Here is a 22,877-nt window from a genome sequence, read left to right on the forward strand (position 1 = left end):
TAATTTTAGTGCCAATATCCATTGGGCCAATGTCCAGGGATGTGGATAGCCTGGTATTATGCATGAAAGCTCTGTTATGTGAGGACCTTTTCCGCCTGGATCACAATGTGCCCCCAGTCCCCTTCAATGCTGAGGTAAGGAACACCTTAAAATGTATGTAGCGGGACACCATATCAAGAGGATCTCTCTCCTCACTTTGGGTTTAATATGAAGAATGTAAACATTTATATACTTGCAACACCATTCAACAGAATCCATTTTTTAATATGTAAATTAGTATTACTTTATGAAATCATAAATTCAGTTCATTACATTTGAGGCTGGAGTTCTCTGCCTCAGTCTGTGGTGGGAAAATAGGAAATGATTACTGATATATGGATGATGCTAACGGAAATGAAAGGAGGGGATTGGAAGTGTGACGACATGTCAGTACAACAACACACCTACAAGTGAGTAGGACAAATACATTTATAAAGGATCACTGAAAGAATATCGACGGACAGAATATCGACCATCAAAAATATCGTTGAGAAAATATCGACAGTCAAAATATCGAGTTTCTATCTACAAACAGGTAAGTACAAAAATATTGAGTTAAAAATATCGTTTACAAAAATATAGTTGTAAAAAATATCGTATTTACTAAAAACAGTGTTAAATTAAATTAATATTAAAAATTAATTACTAAAAGATACTTAAAATTACTTAAATTAACTTATAATAATTAAATAATTAATGAAAGTTAAATAAATATTTTTTTATTTCATATTTATTAAACATATATATATATAGTAATAAAATATAAGAAAATAATACCCAAAAACTGAAAACTGACCCTGAACCCTAAAAATACCCCTTTACCCAAAAACTGAAAACTGACCCTGAACCCTAAAAATACCCCTTTACCCAAAAACTGAAAACTGAAAACTGACCCTGAACCCTAAAAATACCCCTTTACCCAAAAACTGAAAACTGACCCTGAACCCTAAAAATACCCCTTTACCCAAAAACTGAAAACTGACCCTGAACCCTAAAAATACCCCTTTGCCCAAAAACTGAAAACTGACCCTGAACCCTAAAAATACCCCTTTACCCAAAAACCCAAAACTGACCCTGAACCCTAAAAATACCCCTTTACCCAAAAACCCAAAACTGACCCTGAACCCTAAAAATACCCCTTTACCCAAAAACCCAAAACTGACCCTGAACCCTAAAAATAAAAACGATATTACTTCACTTACCTTAAAAACGATATTACTTCACTTACCTTAAAAACGATATTTTGGCTGTCGATATTCTGTCCTGTCGATATTTTCTCCAAACGATATTTTGGAGTCGATATTATGTCCAAACGATATTTTGGAGTCGATATTATGTCTGTGTACCATTTATAAAATACAGACCTAGATTTACTACAGTAGTATTCCGCTTACATGTACTCCAGCTAAGCACTAGTGATGGTCATCCACTGGTACTGAAACACACTCCCATAGCATCAGTGGAAGTAGACAATAACATTTTCTCTATAAACATGTAGGACAAATATTACATACATTTAAATGTTATAATACATTTGTTAAATGTTTTCAATGTTCAAATACTTTTTATTGTAAAATATTTTTATTGTAATCATTTATTTAAAGTATGTAATTTTTGCAACCATTGAATTAGATGTTTAATTCAATTTAGTTTAAATTGTAAGTTGCATTGAATAATAAAAATAATAATAATGGCAAAAACTTGCAACTAAGTTTGTAATATATTCACTACATCTTATACTGCAAGGAGAGAACCTAATATTGCAATGAACAAATGTATTAAAAATTACATATCAATCAATCAAACAGCATTTTTAAAGTGCAACAAGGTCACCCCTGTGTATATCTGGGCGCTGCATCTCAGTAAAAGAGCCAGGCCTTGAGTTTGTTTCTGAAGAATGCCAGTGAGCGGACTGTGCAGAGCAGGGGGGGAAGGTCGTTCCAGGTCTTGGCAGCAATGTAGGAGGAGGAGCGGCTGCAGCTGTGATGGATGCGGGTAGAGCGAACAGGAGCGCAGGTGTCTAGCGGATTAGAGGGAGTTCAGTTGCTGGTTGAGGTAGGCAGGTTCTAGGTTGTGGAGGACTTTTTAGGTGTGCATGAAGAACATGAACTGGCATCTTTTCTGGATAGGGAGCCAGTGGAGGTCTCTTAGCTGGAGGGCGATGTGGGTTCAATGAGGAGATCCAAGATGACTCTGGCTGCAGTGTTCTGTATGATCTGGAGTCCGCTGAGGAGCTGGGTGGAGATGCCGGTGTAGAGGGCGTTCCCATAGTCGAGGCAGCTGGTGATGAGGGCCTGAGTGACGGACTCTCGGATGTTGGTTGGGATCTATTCAAAGATTCTGCGGCGCTTGCAAAATGTGTGGTAGCAGGAAGAGGAGACTGTCTTAACTTGTCATTTCATCGTCAGTTGGCTGTGGAGGATGATGCCGTGGTCCCATGTGGAGGAATTCTTCCCAAAGATCAGTACTTCAGTTTTGTCGAAGATAAGTTGGAGGCAGTTGTCTCTCATCCATTCAGCTACATTTTTCATGGCATTGCAGAAGTTGGTTTTGCAGTTGGAAGGGTCCTCGGTGAGCAAGAGGATCAGTTGAGTGTTGTCTGCGTAGGAGTCCATGGGATCTGACGACATCTGCAAGAGGGGATTGTGTAGATGTTGAGAACAGGACGGGGCTGAGGTATGATCCTTGTGGTATGCTGCACATGATGTCTTTGGGTGTGGAGGTGACGTGAGGCAGTCCGGTGCTCTGTGTGTGTCCTGTAAGGTAGGAGGCAATCCACTTGAGGATGTCTTGCTATATGCATATGTTGTGGAATCTGTTGATGAGGGTGTTGTGGTAGACTGTGTTGAATGATGCAGAGCGGTTGAGGAGGATCAGGGCTACAGTTTCTCCATGATCGAGGAGTGTTATGATGTAATCTGTGACAGCAATCAGTGCGGTCTCAGTGCTGTGGTTGACATGGAATCCTGATTTAGATGCGTCCAGCAGGTGGTCTTGTTCCAAGAATTCAATGAGCTTCTGGTTGGTGGCTTTCTCGAGAACTTTGGCCGGGTAGGGGAGCAGGGAGATCGGACAATCATTTTTTAGAACGTTTGGAAGCTTTGATTAGAAGGGGTCTGATGTCCGCATGTTTCCATCTGTCTGGGATGGTTGCTGTGGAGATAAAGGTGTTGAGGATGCTGGTGAGTTGTGTGATGATTAAGTTAGTTGCGAGGTTGTTGAGGTGGTGGGAGCAGGGGTTGGTGGGCGCCCTGGAGTGGATGGAAGACATGAAGGCCAAGGTGGAGGTTGAACTTGTTGTAGATGTTGGTCATCTTTCTGTGGAAGTAGTCTGAAATGGTGTTGCAGAGAGGGGGAACGGTGTTATGTGTGGCTGTTGAGTTGGAGAATTCTTTGAAAATTCTGAACAGTTTCTTTGTGTGGTTGGATGCAGAGTTGATGCAGGTGATGATGGTGGCTTTCTTGCCTTCTTTGATGTGCCAGGTATAGTTGTTGAGGGATGTTTTGTGAGCTCCTTTGTCGGGGGGCGGGGGTTCTTGGTGGTGCGCCATCGTTGCTCCCACTAGTGTTAGTTACGCTTGGTGGTCCTGTGTTCTGAGGTGTACCAGCTGGCATGTTTTGGGATCTTGTTGGATTTTGGAGTTTTGGTGGAGCGATTCTGTTGCCGCTGTCGGTGATCAAGGCGGCAAAGTTCTCGATGGTCAGGTTGAGGTCTGTTGAGGCCTCGGTTTGGGAGGTGGTGAGGACCTGTAACCACTAAGTTTCGGTGACCTTGCTCCAGATGTGGTGAAAGGAGATCTGATGTCTGGTGATGGTGCGCTGGGCATCGGTGATGGTGAAGTGTACAATGGTGTGGTCAGTCCAGGTGAGTTCTATGGTATGGCTGAATTTGATTCTGTTGCTGGAGGTGAAAATAAGGTGGAGTGTGCGTCTAGCTTTGTGTGTGGGTTCCACAGTGGGCACCAATTGGGTGAGGCCGATGTTGTTGAAGTTCTCCAGGAGGGCAATGGAGTTGGCGTCACTGGGGTCGTTGATGTGGAAGTTGAGTAGGATGTAGTGGTGAGGGTTAATGCCTAGGGGGGCGATGAGGTTGGAGATGGCATCGCAGATTGTTGCTCAGGGACCTGGGGGTCAGTAGGCGGGGGTGCCTCTTATTGTAGTCTTCATGTCGGTTTGTAATAGAACATTGAGATGTTCCATGAAAGGTGTGGGGTTGTTGGTGATGGTGAATCTGATGGTTTACTTGAAGATGATGGTGATGCTTCACCTTGTTTGTTGACACGGTGTTGGTGTATTATTTTGAAGCTTTCGGGAGTGGCGATGTCAGGGTTTGAGGAGGGGTTGAGCAAAGTTTTGGTGTTGAAGGCAACGTCCGTGGAGAGGGTGGTGATGGTGTCTAAGATTCCCTGTATTGTGGGCAGGAGTGATGTGCGATCTTTTGTAGGTTGTGTCGCAGGAGAAGTGGCATTGTTGGCAGGTGAAGGTTCTGTTGGTGGATTGTGGTGAGGAGTAGACACAGCTTATTCATTGTCTGGAGTACAGGTCCAGGAGTTCCTTGGTGGTGTACCCTCAGGTAGCAGGAGGGCCAGGGAACCTGGTGCTGGGAGTTGTCCAACAGGTGGTGCGTTAGCGACCTACCCGTTGCTGCATGGTAGTGCGGCAGCCTCCATTGGAGGTCCTGGTGGGTGGTCCAAGTGCAGGCGGTCCAGGGGCAGAGAACAGCAGGCAGCACAGGGGCAGCAGGCAGTAAAGGGACAGGGGCAGCAGGCAGGTGAGGTGCAGCAGGCAATGCAGGGACAGGGGCAGCAGGCAGTGCAGGAGCAGCAGGCAGACTGGGATGCAGGAAGCATAGAGACAGGTACAGCAGGCAGCACAGGTGCAGTATACAACGCATGGATATGGGCAGCAAGCAGCACAGGGTTAGCGGCAGCAGGCATCAATGGGGCAGCAGACAGCACAGGGTCAAGGGCAGCGGGCAGTGCAGGGGTAGCAGGGAGAGGGGCAGCAAGTAGCACAGGGACAGGGGCAGCAGGCAGTGCAGGGGCATGGTTGTACAGCACCTTAAGCCATGGGAACAGGCAAAAGAGGGGTGGCCCACGAAGAGGCCTGCCCTTGGCCCAGCCTTCACCTGGGCCTTCACCCCGCCCATGCCATGATGCAGGAGCCACAGGTGATCTTTATCCTGTGCCTGGAGGCGCTAAACAGTGACACCAATTTTAGTCCGGTCAGGTCAGGTCCAGTTAGCTGGCATAGCCGGGTGGTGGGAGAGGGTCTTCAGGCGCTCTCTAGTCATGAAGCAGTCAGGAAACAGGAGGGGAGACAACTTAAAGAGGGTCTTCTTGACACTAAGGGGCTGATTAGGATGGCGATGAGACCGTCATGACAGCCTGTCGGTGGTGGTCTCATCTCCATCCTAAGCATGTTTTCCACCTGATGACAGGTGGTTTCTTGGTGGTCGGCAAGACCGACTGCCATGCATCTGACGGGCACTGCCATAGGCATTATGATGTGCCTTTCTGCTGGCCCTTTTATGGCGGTGAACCCGCCATGAAAAGGCTGGCAGAAAGGGACATTGGGGGGCCCTAGCTGGCCCCCTTCACCCTCTTGCCCCCTTTACCTCTCTACAAATCCCTGCACCATGTGGCAGGCACCGCATGGTGACTACCATGTAGGGCAGGGATGTGTGCAGTGTCCCTTTTTTACATTGCGGCGGATGCTGCAGCCAGCAGCACCTGCCGCAATTCAAAATATAGGCATTGCAACTGCCTACTGCGGGACAGCCGACAGCATGTTGCGTGCAATGGAAAAAATCTTATTCTTTGCTGGAGGTTAATAGACATTGAATTACTATTGATGGAAACTATGTACCTAAGGACAGTTTGACCTATCTAGCCTGCAATGCTTTTTTCTTAATGTCATGTTTTTTCAAAGTCCTTATGGAAATTGACCGGTTTGTCTATACCTTACACACCGGTACGATCATAGGATTCCAAGTAATCAACTTTTGGAAGATTGGAAAGAGGCAACTTAAAGCTATGCATACCAGCTTGGAGATAGTTGATGTGGTGGTGAGGTCTGTAGAGTCTGGTGGAGTCCCACTACACTTGGCTTGAAAGCGATCTGAACTAAATTTTAACTATGGACACTTACAGTTGGGCCACAAAGATATGCGATTTGATCACAAGAAAGATCAGACCTACTGCTTTTGCCCTGTGTTAGCCCTCCAGCCATCTTCCTGCCACCAAAACTACAAAAAATGTAATCATGTAGAGTAGAAGCTTAATTATCTGTCTGGATTCTGGTGCACAAAAAGTAAAATCATTCATAAGAAACCTATTGCAAGATTGGTCACTATCAGCCTGATTCATGTACGGGCCGTTTTGCGTGGCCCTAATAGCGAATCATAGCGACTCGCTATCGAGGACACGCAAAACGGTATTCATGTAGGAATTGCTAAATAAATAGCAATTCCTACATGTTCTCTATTTGCGAGTAGAAATTTGCTACTCGCAAAAAAAGGAATAACTCCCCATTCATTCCTATGGGCCAAAAGGCCCATAGGAATGAATGGGGAGTATCCCTTATTTGCGAGTAGCAATTTACTACTCGCAAATAAGATAGCGATTTTAAGGGTGCCAGGGGTGTCCAAAGGACACCCTGTAGCACCCCTAAAATGCACATTTGAACAGGTGTTGCGCACACACATGTCCAAAGGGACATGTGTGTGTGCAACATGCAAGTTAGAAAAATGCTTTTAAAAGCATTTTTCTAAGTTTTTGCTATTTACCGAGAGGTCTGACCTCTCGGTAAATAGCGGCCCAAATTTGCAAAATCGCAATTTCTGAAAGTGTCATGAATAGCATTTAAGGAATCTCTAATAGAGATTCCTTAAATGCTAAACCTCGCATATTAGCTAATTCTTCATTAGCGATTTTTGCATTTGGGATTGTGAATCCCAAATGCCAAAATTGCACTCGCAAAAGGCAAGATTCTGAGAATCATGCCCTTTGCGAGTGCAATTTAGCTTCATGAATCAGGCTGTAAATGCCTCGTGTACTGTGGGTTTTAGCGTTCGCAATTTCAGTAAATCGGAGGGTTTGTGAATGCTAAAACCCTTAGTGATTCAGAAATATTTGGAAAAGATTTTCTGAATCATTAAATGGGTTTAGGAAACCATTACGAATCGGCATCTGAAAGGGTCTCACTGTTGACTTAACCACCAACATTATCGCAAGTAAGAGAGCCACTATTAACATAGAAACAATGGAGGCAGTTATTTGACTCCTACTTAATTGCTATTGGTGGGGAGAAATTTCCCTTCTTCCAGAATTGTACCCTGAATGGAACTAACAGTACCAAGTAAATATGCTTATAAAATGATTGAAACAAACAGTAACTGTAAGATATCAGGTGCTATCAATTTGCTGAGGATTTCTGGGACATCACAGAAGACAAGGCCGCATGCAGTCTTGTGTGATGCTTGGGAACTCTGAGATAACAAAGGGGCATATTATCAAGCCTGGGAGATAAAATTATCGCCGCTTTATCGGCCGAAAACGGCCGATAAAGCGGCGATAATGGGCTTGATAATATGCTCTATGGAATTACAATCGAAGCCCATGTTAGATGTCTCCACATCTAACATGGGCTTCGATTGGAATTCCAGAGAGCATATTATCAAGCCCATTATCGCCGCTTTATCGGCCGTTTTCGGCCGATAAAGCGGCGATAATTTTATCTCCCAGGCTTGATAATATGCCCCAAAGTTAGGGGCATATTATCAAGCACGGCGTTAACATTATCGCCGCTTTAGCGGCAGAAAACTGCTATAATGTGCTTGATAATACACCGTACAGAATTCCCATAGAAACCCATGTTCACACCAGAACATAGGCTTCTACGGGAATGCACAAGGGCATATTATCAAGCTCATTATCACATAGCATTTAGCAGCTGTTTTCTGCCGCTAAGCGGCGATAATGTTAACGCAGGTTTTCTTGATAATATGCCCCTTAGTCTGATGTCACACTTTTGCAGGTACAATATTTTTGTGGATCAACCTACACAAGCACAGTTTCATATACACTTTAAGTAAAGACTGTTAGGAAACAAAGCAAGCTGTTCATGTATAAGTACATCTATTTTAGTAGAAGACAAATACGTTGTTGAATTCTTGTGAGCCTCCACTTTTTTCTGTGCAATGTAGAAACATTTCCATCTACCACTTCTGCGTGTCTTGATAGAGACGAGTAAAGAAACCAACATAGTGTTATCAGACGGCTATGAAAGCAAAAAGAGCAGTGTGATGTGAGTGGAAATCAGTCTACAAACCAGTAATTGCAGGGTACCAGCGGGATGTCACCTCATAGTACCAGCAATTATGGGTGCAGATTGTGCATGCTGCAAGTATTGCACAGCTCATATTCTGGGCATTATAGTTCAGAACTAGACTAATACGAGTTTCTATCCCCTGTAAAAATATGACAAAATGCAAACCATTTAAGCAATGTAATGGAATATGACCACACAACAATTCAATCCACATGTTAAAAGACCTCATTAGATACTCGATCAGATATACAATAGATGGGGGGCTGTTTATATCTGAATGTGAATGAATTGTTTACAATTCACTCTTTAACCCATTGGATGCTGGTGATGGAACCACTCCGTCACCAGCCACGGGGGGCTGTGCTAATGACGGAGTGGTTCCGTCACGACTCGGCTGCAGCGCCTGCACGGCATGAATTCCGTGCCTGCGCTGAGCGTTCTATTAGGCGGGCGGGGCCATGACGGAACCTCTCCGTCACAAGCACAGCACGCCCCTGGCTGGTGACGGAGTGGTTCCGTCACCAGCATGGCAGCGCCGCACGGCCCCCCTCCGCCCAGGCCAAGGGGTTAAAAACATTCTGAATATAACACTTTGGCTTGTTCATACTCTATACATTTGTACCCTGTTTCCCTATAGATCTACTCAAGTTCTGCGCCACTAAGGATTGGATACTATGATTCAGATGGCTATAACATGCCGGTTCCATGTATGAGACGAGCAGTCCAGGAAACCAAAATGCTCCTTGAGAAGGCCGGCCATACGGTTAGTACATGCTGACTGATAATGCAGCACAGTGCATTGCTTAAATAACTAGTATTCAACCCAGAAGAACTCCTCTTCAACATGTTCAAATGTCAAGAGATAGAGATGAGAAAGAAGGGCATGATGAAAGTGTTTTCTTTTTATTGAAGAAAGGTGTAAAATAACAATACTTTTTCATATTTGTTATATTCAGCTGCGAAATATAAAGAATGGCTCCTAAATTATTAGTCATGATACTAAACAGATAAACAATGAAAAGTTTCTGGTGTCCAACAATACCCAAAGCCAAATGTAAATGTAAATGTCGGAATTTGTAAAGCGCACAGCTACCTCCACCGGAGGTGTCCCGGCGCTGTCCGTATACCACTTAGGAACCCTTCCTGGCTTTCCTGGGAAATGTCCACTCCTGGGCACCCCCCAGGTGCAGCCAGGCATCCCAGCGCTTTTGGGGCCGTTGTGGAGACTAAGCAAGCTATTGCCCAGAGTTGCAGCGTGGGACCCATGATCAGAACAGGCACTGAGACAAGAATATCCAGTCAGGGGAATTAATGAGCCGGAGACCCGCCGAGGCGGGAATCAAACCCTGGTCCCTGGCCAGAGCTCTGCATCAAGGTCTGCCTGCTCTAACCATTGAGCCACACTTCTCTCTCTTTCTATGGGTCCATAGGAATGATTGTTAATTTCCGAATCGGTAATTACCGATTCGGTAAAATAGGAAAAGAGTCAAGGGTGGCAGGGTGTCACTTTGACACCCTGTTGCACCCCTGAATAGTGCTTGTGTGCACATGTGGCACACATACGTGCCCTAAGGGCATGTATGTCTGTCACATGGCACAGGTGTAAATGCACAGATTTGCATTTACAGAGGTATTCATTATTTACCACCATCTAATAGTTGGTGGTAAATAACGAATCCTGTAACCACAGAAGCACTCTTCAATGTGCTTTCTACATTTCATTTACCGATTCGGTAAATACCGAATCGGTAAATGATGATTCGGTAAATACTGAATCGGTAAATACCGATTCGGTATTTACCAAATTGGTAAATTTGGCACCTACATTGGAAAAGCCTATTACCAGTCGGTAACGGCCGATTTCAGACATTACCGACTGGTAATGGCGTACCTACATCTGGCCCCTAGTGGTGTAATATAAATGGTAAATCAAATAGCACAGATCACCTTTGTAATAGAATTGATTGGGAAACAACTCATATGAGTGTTTTCTTCATGCTAAACCTCAGGAAAGAACTAAAAAAATAGCTTCTTACCGGGAATTTGTTTTTCTTTCTGTGTGTTGTTTCTTCTTTCATCATATGTCCCACCTCTGTAGGCATAGTTAGAAACTAGCATTTAAAAAACCTTCAAAATTCACTGAAAAAAACATAGATTTCAGGCATGTTATAGTTAGAAATTAGCATTTAAAAAACCTTTGAAATTCACTGAAAAAGCCATAGGTTTCAGACATGTTATAGTTAGGAATTAGCATTTAAAAAACCTTTGAAAGTCACTGAAAAAACCATAGGTTTCAGGGAAAGTTATAGTTAGTTGAACATTTCACTCGTACAAAACCATAGAAATTCCCCCATTATAGTTGGTTCAGCTAACTATTATTCGCGCCCCCGAAATGCACTGCTGATGATGTCACATATTACATCACTCATGACATGGTCAGTGACATCTCAAATGACATCATTGATGATATCACTGATTACATCATCCATGTGATAATTTGATGCATCTTCTCACACCCTAATATAACCTTTGATACATCCACTCTAAAATACAGACTGCCATTCTCAAAACCATAGACACTCCAACACCAATAACTACATACCCTTAATTTAACTAGATTTTCCTTAAATTTCTCCTGTAGAATTGTAAAGGAAAGCTACACCAAACAGCTGTGTTATCTGCTTTCTGCCTATTTGTTTCAATTTCCAACCTCCAGTAGTTTATTCCTCCAAGGACAGGGTTTACATTTTTCCCACATCGGTGCTTCTGGACACAGTTCATCAACCTATCAAAAACCTAGAAAAAATCTTGCACAAATGTTACATTAAACAAAAATGATAATAGGAGTTTTTGAATTTCAGATTAGTGTCTAACATGCCACATTCTCTGGCCATTTCTGCCAGGATTGCACAGTGGTACTAAATATTGCTTACATGTATAATTATCTATTGTAGTAAGTAAGCAGCAGGGCCGAACTGGCTGTAGCGGGCACCGGGCACCGGGCAATCCCCCGGAATCCTGAGGGTCCCTGGTTTCCAACTATCCTAAAACGTGCCACAGGGCATGTTTGCACACATATAACCTCAAGCCCCTCTCCCTTCATAAGCGTGCAAACGTGCCCAAGTCATGTTTTAAGTTGCAGAATTAAGTCTCCTTGAATCCTGAGGGTCCCTGGGGGCCAACTAACCCACCAGGTATGTTCAGTAAGTGCCACAGAGTTGCATTGCATTGAGGTGTAAAATGGGGCTTGGCCTTGGACCACCTCTCTGCAACGCAGCTCTGTGGTGCTTACTGGAGGTACATGGTGAGCTAGTAGGATTCAAGGCGACTTAATCTCCCAACTTGAAACTTGCCACATGCCACGGGCTAGTTGGACCCCAGGGACCCTCAGGATTCAAGGTGACTTAATCTCCAAACTTAAAACGGCCACAGGGCGTGTTTACGCAGTGGTGAAAGGAGGGGACGGGGCCTGAGGTGATGTGTGCAAACACGCCCTGTGGCGCGTTTTGAGTTGGGGAATTAATTCCCGTTCAAGCCTGAGGGCCCTTGGGGTCCAATTAGCCCACCAGGTGCTTCCAGTAAGCGCCTCTGCGCTGCGTTGCAGCGAGGTGGTCCATGCTGTGCCCCTTTTTACACCTCTCTGCAACGCAGCTCTGTGGCGCTTACTGGAGGTACCTAATGAGATAGTTGGACCCAAAGGACCCTCAGGATTCAAAGGGAGTTTATCCCCCAACTTAAAACGGCCACAGGGCTTGTTTGCGCACGTCACCGAAGGCCCCCCTCCCTCCACCAGTGTGCAAAAGGGCCCCGTGGCGCGTATTAAGAGGTAGTTTTAATCCCCTTCCCTATTATGTACTAGGTTCTTACAGAGGAGGTCATGCTAATTACAGGGGTATCCCAACGCATACTGTTCCCTGGTGTATGAAGGTGTTTTCACTGTATTCTAAGTGTCTTTTAGCATAGCACTGGCTCAAGGCCTGGTTAGTCGGATTCAGTTACCACCAGTACCCATCTGAAAAAGTAGTGGGCACAGGAGGACTTTCTGCTCCTTTGTTGGTTCTTTCTGCACATCTCTTCTCTTTCCTGCACTTTTCATCTTCTTTGTGGACTTCTGTTGCTTCTTTCTGCATTTAATTTTTTTCTTTCTGTGTGTTGTTTATTCTTTCATCACATGTCCCACCTCTGTAGGCATAGTTAGAAACTAGCATTTAAAAAACCTTCAAAATTCACTGAAAAAAAACATAGATTTCAGGCATGTTATAGTTAGAAATTAGCATTTAAAAAACCTTTGAAATTCACTGAAAAAGCCATAGGTTTCAGACATGTTATAGTTAGGAATTAGCATTTAAAAAACCTTTGAAAGTCACTGAAAAAACCATAGGTTTCAGGGAAAGTTATAGTTAGTTGAACATTTCACTCGTACAAAACCATAGAAATTCCCCCATTATAGTTGGTTCAGCTAACTATTATTCGCGCCCCCGAAATGCACTGCTGATGATGTCACATATTACATCACTCATGACATGGTCAGTGACATCACTGATAACATCAGTGATGACATCTCAAATTACATCATTGATGATATCACTGATTACATCATCCATGTGATAATTTGATGCATCTTCTCACACCCTAATATAACCTTTGATACATCCACTCTAAAATACAGACTGACATTCTCAAAACCACAGACACTCCAACACCAATAACTACATACCCACTCACTGATTCTTAGGTTTACATACACATCCACTCACTCACCCGTACAGGCACTTCTACTTATGGTCACTCTGTATAGGACTATCATATGCACTCATACACCTATATAGAAACTCACACACTGCCACTCATCCATAGAGGTACTCACACACCTAGTCAGTCATGCAAATAATTAATCACACTGCCATTTACTCACCTATGCAATTATACACACACCAGCTCACTTACTCATACAAATACTAGCACATACTTACGCTCTTTTACAATCACTAATACAAGCACAGACTCATCCATACAGCCACTCTCACAATCACACACTCTCACTTATAGCCATTTATATCCTCCTTCACACATATATACTGCCTCTCACCTATGTTGTTACTCACACATATACAACTGAGATATATATTCACTCACTAACACACCCATACACACACTCACCCACCCATACAGTCTATCACAGATGCACTCTTGAAATCATGCACCCAGTGAATCACCCACTCACACATCTATGTGCAGAGCCACACACCCCCCACCCACACAAACGCTCAGGCACCCATACAGATACTCAGACAACCAATCAATAACCCATATAGACACTCATGTAGCTACTCGCAAACCCATGCAGCTGCTTACACACCAACAGACAGATGGATACAGACATTCACACAGTTTACTCACCAACCCATGCATTCAGTAAGATAAATTTAATCACTCACTTATGAAGTCAGTCACACACCTACTAAATCATCTATTCAGACACTTATATACCCACTCATTCTTCGATATGCCTTTCCTTGTATATATTAAACACATTTAATCCTTACAGAAACATACAGTCACTGGATGATGTCATCAGTGATGTCATTTGAGATGTCATCAGTGATGTCATCAGTAATGTCACTGACCATGTCATGAGTGATGTAATATGTGACGTCATCAGCAGTGCATTGCGGGGGCATGAGTTATAGTTAGCTGAACTATCTATAATGGGGGAATTTCTATGGTTTTGTACGAGTGAAATGTCCAACTAACTATAACTTTCCCCGAAACCTATGTTTTTTTCAGTGAATTTCAAACGTTTTTTAAATGTTAATTTTTAACTATAACGTGCCTGAAACCTATGGTTTTTTCAGTGAATAAGCTGGATGGCAAAAGCTTACTCATGTGTCGGTGTCCGATTTTTTAGATGAAAGTCGGGAGTGGTTGGAATAAATATACATATATATATTCACTGAAAAAAAAAGGGTTTCAGATATGTTATAGTTAGGAATTAACATCACCAGCAGTGGATTGTGGGTGCGCGAGTTCTAGTTAGTACAACTAACTATAACAGAGGAATTTCATTGGTTTTGTACGAGTGAAATGTCCAGCTAACTATACCACCCCTAAAACCTATGTTTTTTTCAGTGAATTTCTAAGGTTTTTTAAATGCTAATTCCTAAATATAACATGTCTGAAACCTATGTTTTTTTCAGTGAATTTCAAAGCTTTTGTAAATGACAATTTTTAAATGTATTAATTGTTATATTTATTTTCTTGATACTGATTTACTACATTTTTTAAACTATTTATTTTTAGATATTTATTTTTTAAATTACATTATAATTACATTATACATCGCATTACAAAATATACTTTCTCAGATTAAATTACTTAAGTTTAAATACTTTACAAATAGGCAATAGACTTTTAAATACAGTGGTAAAAGTTGTTACAATGGGCAACTCAATTTCAAACACAATGCAACATTGAGCTCAATGTGAATTTCTAGTTAAATGCAATTAGTTACTTTATGGATTACTTTTCTAACCACAGGACTGGATCCTAGATTCAGTCCTTGGACATCTCCTGTAAACAGTTGAGTAAAAAGTGTTTTGGTTACAGTAGTGATTTTTAAAGAATATTATTGTATTTTTAAAAGTTGACACTTAAAAATGTTTTCATATGGAATTACCAATGTTATCCTATAGGAGAAAATCTACTTAGCAGCTAAGTAGTGTTATTGTTACTTTTTCGTACTCAGTGGTGGATCCTGAATCCAGCACTGGTGCATCTCCTGTACACAGTTGAAAGAATGTGTTTAAGTCATGAAGGCAATTTTTAAGGAATATTTTTAGTTTGTGAAAATAGACACACAGAAACTTTTCTGGTAATAGCCAGACAAGGAATTCCTATGGAAGGAAATACAAGTAACTGGTAAGTACAGTTAGAATTACTTTTCAGGGTCAGTGCTGGGCTAAAAGATGCAACACTGAGGTCTCTCCTGATAACAGGTGAGTAAATCGGAATTTGTTGTTCAGATGATTTTAGTTGAATATTTTAAAGTTCCAAAACTCCAAACTCAGAAGAATTGCCAAGTTAAACCAGTCACTGTTAGGCTATGGAAGGAAATTCAATTTACTGGTAATTTATGGTTATAATTAATTTTCAGGATCAGTACTGGGCTCAAAGATGCAGCACTGAGGTCTCTCCTGATAACAGGTGAGTAAATCGGTATTAGTAGTTCTGCTGATCTTATAGGAATATTTTAAAGTTCCAAAACTTCACACTTAGAAGAATTTCCAAGTGAAACCAGTCAATGTTACCCAATGGAAGGAAATTCACTTACCAGGTAATTAGTGTTATTGTTACTTTTTCTTACTCAGTGGTTGATCCTGTATTCAGCACTGGTGCATCACCTGTAAAAAGTTGAAAGAATCCGTTTAACTCATACAGGCGATTTTTTAGGAATATTTTTAGTTTGTGAAAATAGACACTTAGAAACTTTTCAGGTGAAAACCAGATAATGGATTCCTATGGAAGGAAATACAAGTTACTGGTAAGTACGGTTAGAATTACTTTTCAGGGTCAGTGCTGGGCTAAAAGATGCAGCACTGGGTTCACTCCTGATAACAGGTGAGTAAATCGGAATTCGTTGTTCGGCTGAATATTTAAAAGTTCCAAAACTCCACACTTAGAACAATTTCCAAGTGAAACCAGTCAATGTTAGCCTAGGGAAGGAAATTTAAGTTACTGGTAAGTATGGTTAGAATTACTTTTCCGGATCAGTACTGGGCTCAAAGATGCAGCACTGAGGTCTCTCATGATAACAGGAGTAAATCGGAATCCGTTGTACATCCAGTAAGCGCCACAGAGCTGCGTGGCAGAGAGATGTAAAAAGGGGCACGGCCTGCACCACCTCTCTGCAACGCAGCACAGTGGCGCTTCCTGGAGGCACATGGTGGGCTACTTGGCCCCCATGGTCCCTCAGGTTTGAAGTGGAATTTTTTCCCCCAACTTAAAACATGCCACAGGGCGTGTTTGCACACATCACGTCAGGCCCCGTCCCCTCCCTTCACCACTGTGTAAACGCATCCTGTCAATGTTCTAAGTTGAGAGATTAACTCCCCTTTAATCCTAAGGTTCCCTAGGGTCAAACTAGCCCACTAAGTACCTCCAGTAAGCGCCACAGAGCTGCGTTGCAGAGAGGTGTAAAATGGTGCGTGGCCTCTGAACACCTGTCTGCAACGCAGCTCCCTGGTGCATTCTGGAGATACCTGTTGGGCTATTTGGCCCTCAGGGACCCTCAGTATTGGAAGAGAATTATTTCCCCAACTTAAAACGCGCCACGGGGTGCGTTTGCACAGTGGTGAAGGAAAGGGGGTGTCCTAAGGTGATATGTCTGCAAACACGCCCTGTGGCACGTTTTAAGTTAGAGAATTAATTCCTCCTCAATCCTGTGGGTCCCTGGGGGCCAACTAGCCCACCAGATACCTCCAGTATGTGCCAGGAGGTTGCATTGCAGAGAGGTATTCAGAGGCAATGCCCCTTTTACAACACTCTGCAACACAGATCCGTGGCGCTTAATGGAAATACCTGGTGGGCTAGTTGGCCCCCAGGGATCCCCAGTATTCAAGGGGAATTTGTTACCCGTCTGCAAACGCGCTAGGGGGCGCGTTTGCAGAGTGGTGCAATGAGGGGGCGCGGCCTCCATCCACGATCCCTTTTTTATTTTTTATTTTTTAAGAAGGGGGGGCCGTGCAGCCTCCCCTTCTTTTTTGAATTTTTGGGCACTTGGGACCCCATTCCCCAGGGCATGTCCCCTAGTTTTTATTTTTAAATTTAAAAAATGTGGAAGGGGGCCGCGTGGCCCCCTCCTGAGGCCTTAATCGGCCCTGGGGACCCCATCCCCCAGGCCATGGCCTGTTCCTTTTTTTTTCTTTTTTAAACTTTTGGGAGGTGGGCCGCGTGGCCCCCCTCCTGGGCCACTTAAGGCCCCAGGAACCCCATCCCCTGGGGCCAGCCTTTCTATTTTTTTATTCATTTACTTTTTTTTACTTTTGGGGAAAGAAATGTCAAACTTTTAAAATAAGTAATAAATTATTCAATGTAAAATATTAGTTACAATACAAATATAATTTCAAAAACAAGTACCATTAAATTAATTATGAATTCAAATAAAACAAACTAACACGCTATTAAATCTCACAGTTTAACATTTACACAATTTGTAATTTGCATAGTTAATCATCAAATAATATTTATTTTTTAAAACAAAATTATGCATGAAGGTGTGAAGTGTTTGCATAATGTGAACCTAGCCAAAAAGCAGCAGAGCTCTCAGCAGGGTCAAAGGCAAGCATCAAGAGATAAAGGAGGTAGCTAGATTTTTGAGGGAAGAAGTGTACTGTTACTTCATTGTGATGAAGTGTTCCTTGAAGAGGTGGCTGTAGCATTCCTGATGGATATGGGGATCTCATTACAAATCTTGAGTACATAGATATAAAAGAATGTTGATGCCTTGTTTTCATCTACACTTCTTAGTCTCCAGTTTGATGGCGTGCTGGCTGGAGATGTCCCTAGAGAAACCAGACATTGTGAGGTTGTCTACATAAGTGGTCGTAATGGCTTTGTAAATGATGCAACTGGTTTTGTGTTGTCCAGTAAGAGGAGCTACTGGAGTTCCATCAGCATGGGGGTAATGTGGTCACATTTCTTCAGACCTTGGATGACTTATTGCATTGTGTAGGATATCCTTATTATGCTCAACATGGAGTCTGGAAGACCACTGAACATGGCATTACCTTCATCAAGATGCAAGAGTAGGAGACTTTGAACAATTCTCAGGTTTCTTTTAGGGATAATATTGTTTCACTTTCTGTGAATATGAGCCTATCTAGATGCACACCTAAACAAGCCCATTCTCTGTCAGAAAGAGGATATGTTCTCATTGGTAATTTTGATTTCTTTACCATCAAAATAATGACTGTGCAGATGGAAAAAGGTGAAAGATCTTTCCTATCACTCCTGATGATCCTGTATATGTTTTGTCCCAAGAATTGACACATTGTCAAAAGATCACAATCATTTGAGAAGCATGCATTATTCCAGAAGGAGTTTAGCTTTATATATACTGTTCTATAAATGCCTAAAATGGTTGACCTCTTGATCTTTGTAAACTCAATACTAATAGTTCCTCTTTATTTCAAAGTATGTGTTATCAGTAAGTTACACCAACACTTGTTTAGTGTTTAGCCTATTTCTGTTATATAGTTATTAGCACACCTTGTTCTGACAGTTTCTTTTTACATACATTTTTAATTTTTCTGTCCTCTCAAGGCATACATCCAGGATAATGAATGTGTGTGAGAGGACCGATTTTTGAATGAGACAGGAGTAAATTGTAGATTTGATGTGTTTATTATTCCAGTGTGTTTTCTTATTATGACCGAACATTGTAAATTATATGTCTATTGATATGTCTTTTAACATTATGGGCCTCATTACACCGTTGCGGTCTCGGGACCGACGACCTCCAGTTATGTAAACTGGATGTGGCAAAAGCTCCCTTGGAGAAATGAGAGATTCCGTTAACCCCTGCACCGTGTGGCAGGCACCCCAATGTGACTGCCATGTGGTGCAGGGATTGACAAGGGGTCACCATAGGTGCCCCTCTGCCCCCAACTGGAGGCCTTAGGGAGAAGGAACTCACTTTCCTACAGGCTTTCCATGTCAGAAAGACTGACATGGAAAGCCTGTCGGAAACGGAGCATTGTAATCCCGATGGTGGAAACATGGTCATATAGGGATTACGTGCCGGTTCCAACTGGGCGGTTTCAATTCACACTGCCTACATTGAAATTAGGCAGTCCGAATTGAAACCGTCAATGGCTCTTTGTATGCTGGAATGCTTTTTATTCAAAGACTTATTGACTTGCTTTCAGTAAAAATATATTTCTTAAAAATTAACTTGAGTCCCACATAAAAGTGTTTTATTTCGAGTTTGACAGATACTCTGTCGCAAATATGGCATGTACTGCATGTTGTATTACAAATGACATAGACTACCTTGCCTCCACATTTGAGATGGAGCATCACATGTGCCAAAGACTAAATTAGTTTTCATACTCTCTTTTCCCACCCTACGTGGGCTTCAACATGGGTGTGAATAATCAAATGATTATAATATTCATGCCCCCCATTTTTCATGTCTATCTAGCCATTAGTTTTGATACTCTATTTTCCGCCATACAAGGGCTTCTAAATTGGCATGAATAACCACATGATATATTTTTCAAGTCCCCGTTTTTTTTTTAACTCAAGATAGTTTGCTCCTTTTGTCACCTAAAATGTTGACTTTTTCAAATGACCAGTAGGGCCACAATGAATTCCACATAGATATCATGGTATTCGTCTGAGCTTTAGTTTTTCCCCCAAAATCAAATAATATAATAAAAAGATGTTCCAATTCTAGACCTCATGGGCAACCTCGTGTACAGTGAGCACTGTATCAATATAATTAACAGCACAGGTACTCAGGTAACTCCATTTTCCAACATTCCCAACATGCCTACTTTGGGCATCCAATCAGCTGCCTCCACATCATCCCAGTAGCACCGACTGGCCATGCGGTCTGCGGATGCCATGCCCCAATATGACACCCATCACTTTCTTAGCTGTGCCTTCCTCAGTCTCTGCACTACTTTGGCAGAATGAGGGGATTTGGCTTTGGTTTCTTCCAGGCACTAACCTTAATGAAGTAAGTGACCTACATAGAAGCCATCTGTGCTGCATGCCGCGTTTTATTCACTAAGCACTTAGTTATTGCTCCTGATGGCCCCCTCCCCTCACAACATGCTAAGCCAGCACCTGTAAGTTATATGGCATAGTTCTCTATCTGCCTTGTTATGATATAAACTTACAGAGATACAAATAATCCTACAGTGAATTATTTCTTATCCTACTGAAGGTATTCCGCTGAAGTTTCTTGATCTTAAGTTAGTAAGAAACCTGTATAAGGGCAAGGCCTCATGCTACACACCACCCTCCTTTTAAAGTCCTGCCCCAGCATTTCTGACGCCCCCTCCCCTTTATTATGGTGCCAAAATGGGAATTCCTTAGCGATACATGTAATTGATTAATAATGCAGCTTAGTCTTTTTCTGGACCACTTTGAGAAACATTGAGAACAAGTCGTGTGTTTTGAATAACTTGTGCACCCCCTAATGTATTTTTAACTTGCTGTTGACTACATGGAAACTTTATCAAGTTTGAAGTGTGTGAGTACAGGAAGTGCCCCCTCGCCCCAGTCTTGACTATGCTGTAAGCACCAGTCCATAGCAGGATAAGTCAGGATGCATGAATGTATGCATGCCTTTGCAGTATTCCAACAGAATCACAATTTCATGTGTGTAGTGTGTTTTTATGCAATGCTACCAACGAAGAACATGTGTGCTGAATAAGTATTATTTTCACACATTTATATTACTCTCATTATGAATTTCTACCCTTATACTATCATTTCCGCATGGTATAAGTAATACCTGCATGCAGCTGTGTTGACTAGTGTATAGGGATCTTCTAACTCAATTGCCTAGATGAATGCCCTGGACCTTTATAGGCCTTTTGTTATGGGTGGAAACATGTCAGCAGAAGACTGGATGTGTTAGTCATATTACCTATAAACATCCTCCTTGTTTTTAACATTTTATCTAAACCTATGGTACCTACCAATAAAAGGAAATCTCATAGGTTTATCTTAAGGATTTTTTATATATCTGGATCCTTGCTCTACCCAGCTATCATACTTTAACGAAGAGCCCGCTCAAACTTTGGAGGTTCAACCTGCCCTGGTTTTTCTATCTTACCAGTCTGGGGTGAGGAAGCCTATGATGAAGCATGTCACATTACTTGGGATGAGGCTCCCTTATTGAGGAAACCTGGATCTGGTTCCCCAGCCTAGGGAAGTGAGTATGGAACATTTTCCTGCTCCTGGATTTCATTGTGCCCCTTACTCTTTGGGTTCAGAAACTCTAAATAAGTCACATAGTTTTGGTACCTCTGGCCACATATGAACAAAGACTTGAAGAAATCAATAATAAATCAGCACAATTCAAAGAAGTTTGATTATTTAAAAAAATCACATAATTAAGGAAAGACATCTAGAACTTTTCCCCAGAATCAGTATATCCATACATTAAGCTGATTATTATATTAAACATCAAACACACCGTACAAACCAGAAAGATGGGGCTAGACAAAGCACATCAACCTCTGGTTCCAATACAGAATATATGGGCAATGGAGTGGAAAGACCCTATGGACCAAGAGTCCAGTTTAACCAGGTTCAGTTCCGGAAAAACTCCTACCTCCTGACCATATTTCCACCAGCCTATGGGCCTTTTCCAGAAAAAGGCCAGGGAGCGGGTTGAGGGGGAAAATAAAGAAAGCAACAAGAATCATAGATAAACAACTAACTAAGGCTTACTAAAGACACAAAGCGAACAATGCAGCCAGATTAGGCTCCATGATTGAAGAAGAAGAAAAAAATCTGGACAAGAATTTTACTGTCAACCTTACTGAGACACCTTTAACAGCAATAGAAAAGTTCTTAATCTATACTTGGGATTCGTTCTCCACTGAGAATCATGCACCTATTTTTCCTCAACATACGACTGAAGTTTTATTTTTTAACTACATGTATGAAACGGATTCTCACAATTAGAGTGGTCTTAAGAAAAACATGTACTTATTCGTGAACCATAAGTGCCATTACTACTGAAGTGATCATGGGGCATATTATCAAGCCTGTGCGATAAAATTATCGCCGCTTTATCGTCCGAAAACGGCCGATAAAGGGGCGATATTGGCCTTGATAATATGCTCTGTGGAATTCCAATCGAAGCCCATGTTAGATGTCTTCACATCTAACATGGGCTTCGATTGGAATTCATAGAGCATATTATCAAGCCCATTATCGCCGCTTTATCGGCCGAAAACGGCCTATAAAGCGGCGATAATTGTATCGCATATGCTTGATAATATGCCCCCATATTTCTAAAAAGCAGTGCAGAAAGTTGTAGAAGCAAGCAAACAGATGAAAAATATGTTCACATTATTCCAAAAATGGAAAGATGGACCAGGGAGTCTGTAACCAACAGAAAGGTCATTATCATAAAAAAGCTGATGCGGTGGTGCCATTTATTTTTACAAATGATACAGGCTTATCATTGCCTACTTTCAGATGACAATAGTTACAAAAAACGATAAAAAAGACCACACAAATACCGTCTAATCTCAAATAAATGAGCCTGTGGAAGAAGCTTGTTACAATAGTAACAAGCATTGGAAATGCTCTAGGCCTAGAGCTATTAACAATGTAAATGGTAATGTTCATTACTTATGTATAAAGGAGTGTATGTATGTGATGTGTTGTCGAATTATTGGGGCTGGATTGGATTAGTTAGTTGTGTAATTGTGTGATGTGGAGTGGATTTCTGTATTTGAATTATGTGGCATGGTGTGCTG

At 42.1% G+C, this 22,877-nt stretch overlaps 1 protein-coding gene across 1 annotated transcript in view; it reads left to right on the top strand.

The window, feature by feature from the left end:
* The window catches only part of LOC144800408 (vitamin D3 hydroxylase-associated protein-like), a 387,916-nt gene that overhangs the window by 210,342 nt on the left and 154,697 nt on the right, over positions 1–22,877 (top strand). The window contains exons 8-9 of the mRNA XM_078671679.1: positions 10–134; positions 9,008–9,133. Of these exons, the coding sequence (XP_078527805.1) occupies positions 10–134; positions 9,008–9,133 (251 nt within the window). The remainder of the gene's footprint in view (positions 1–9; positions 135–9,007; positions 9,134–22,877) is intronic.

This window comes from Lissotriton helveticus, chromosome 1_2 (assembly GCF_964261635.1).
Source record: "Lissotriton helveticus chromosome 1_2, aLisHel1.1, whole genome shotgun sequence".
In the NCBI taxonomy this organism is placed as follows: domain Eukaryota; kingdom Metazoa; phylum Chordata; class Amphibia; order Caudata; family Salamandridae; genus Lissotriton; species Lissotriton helveticus.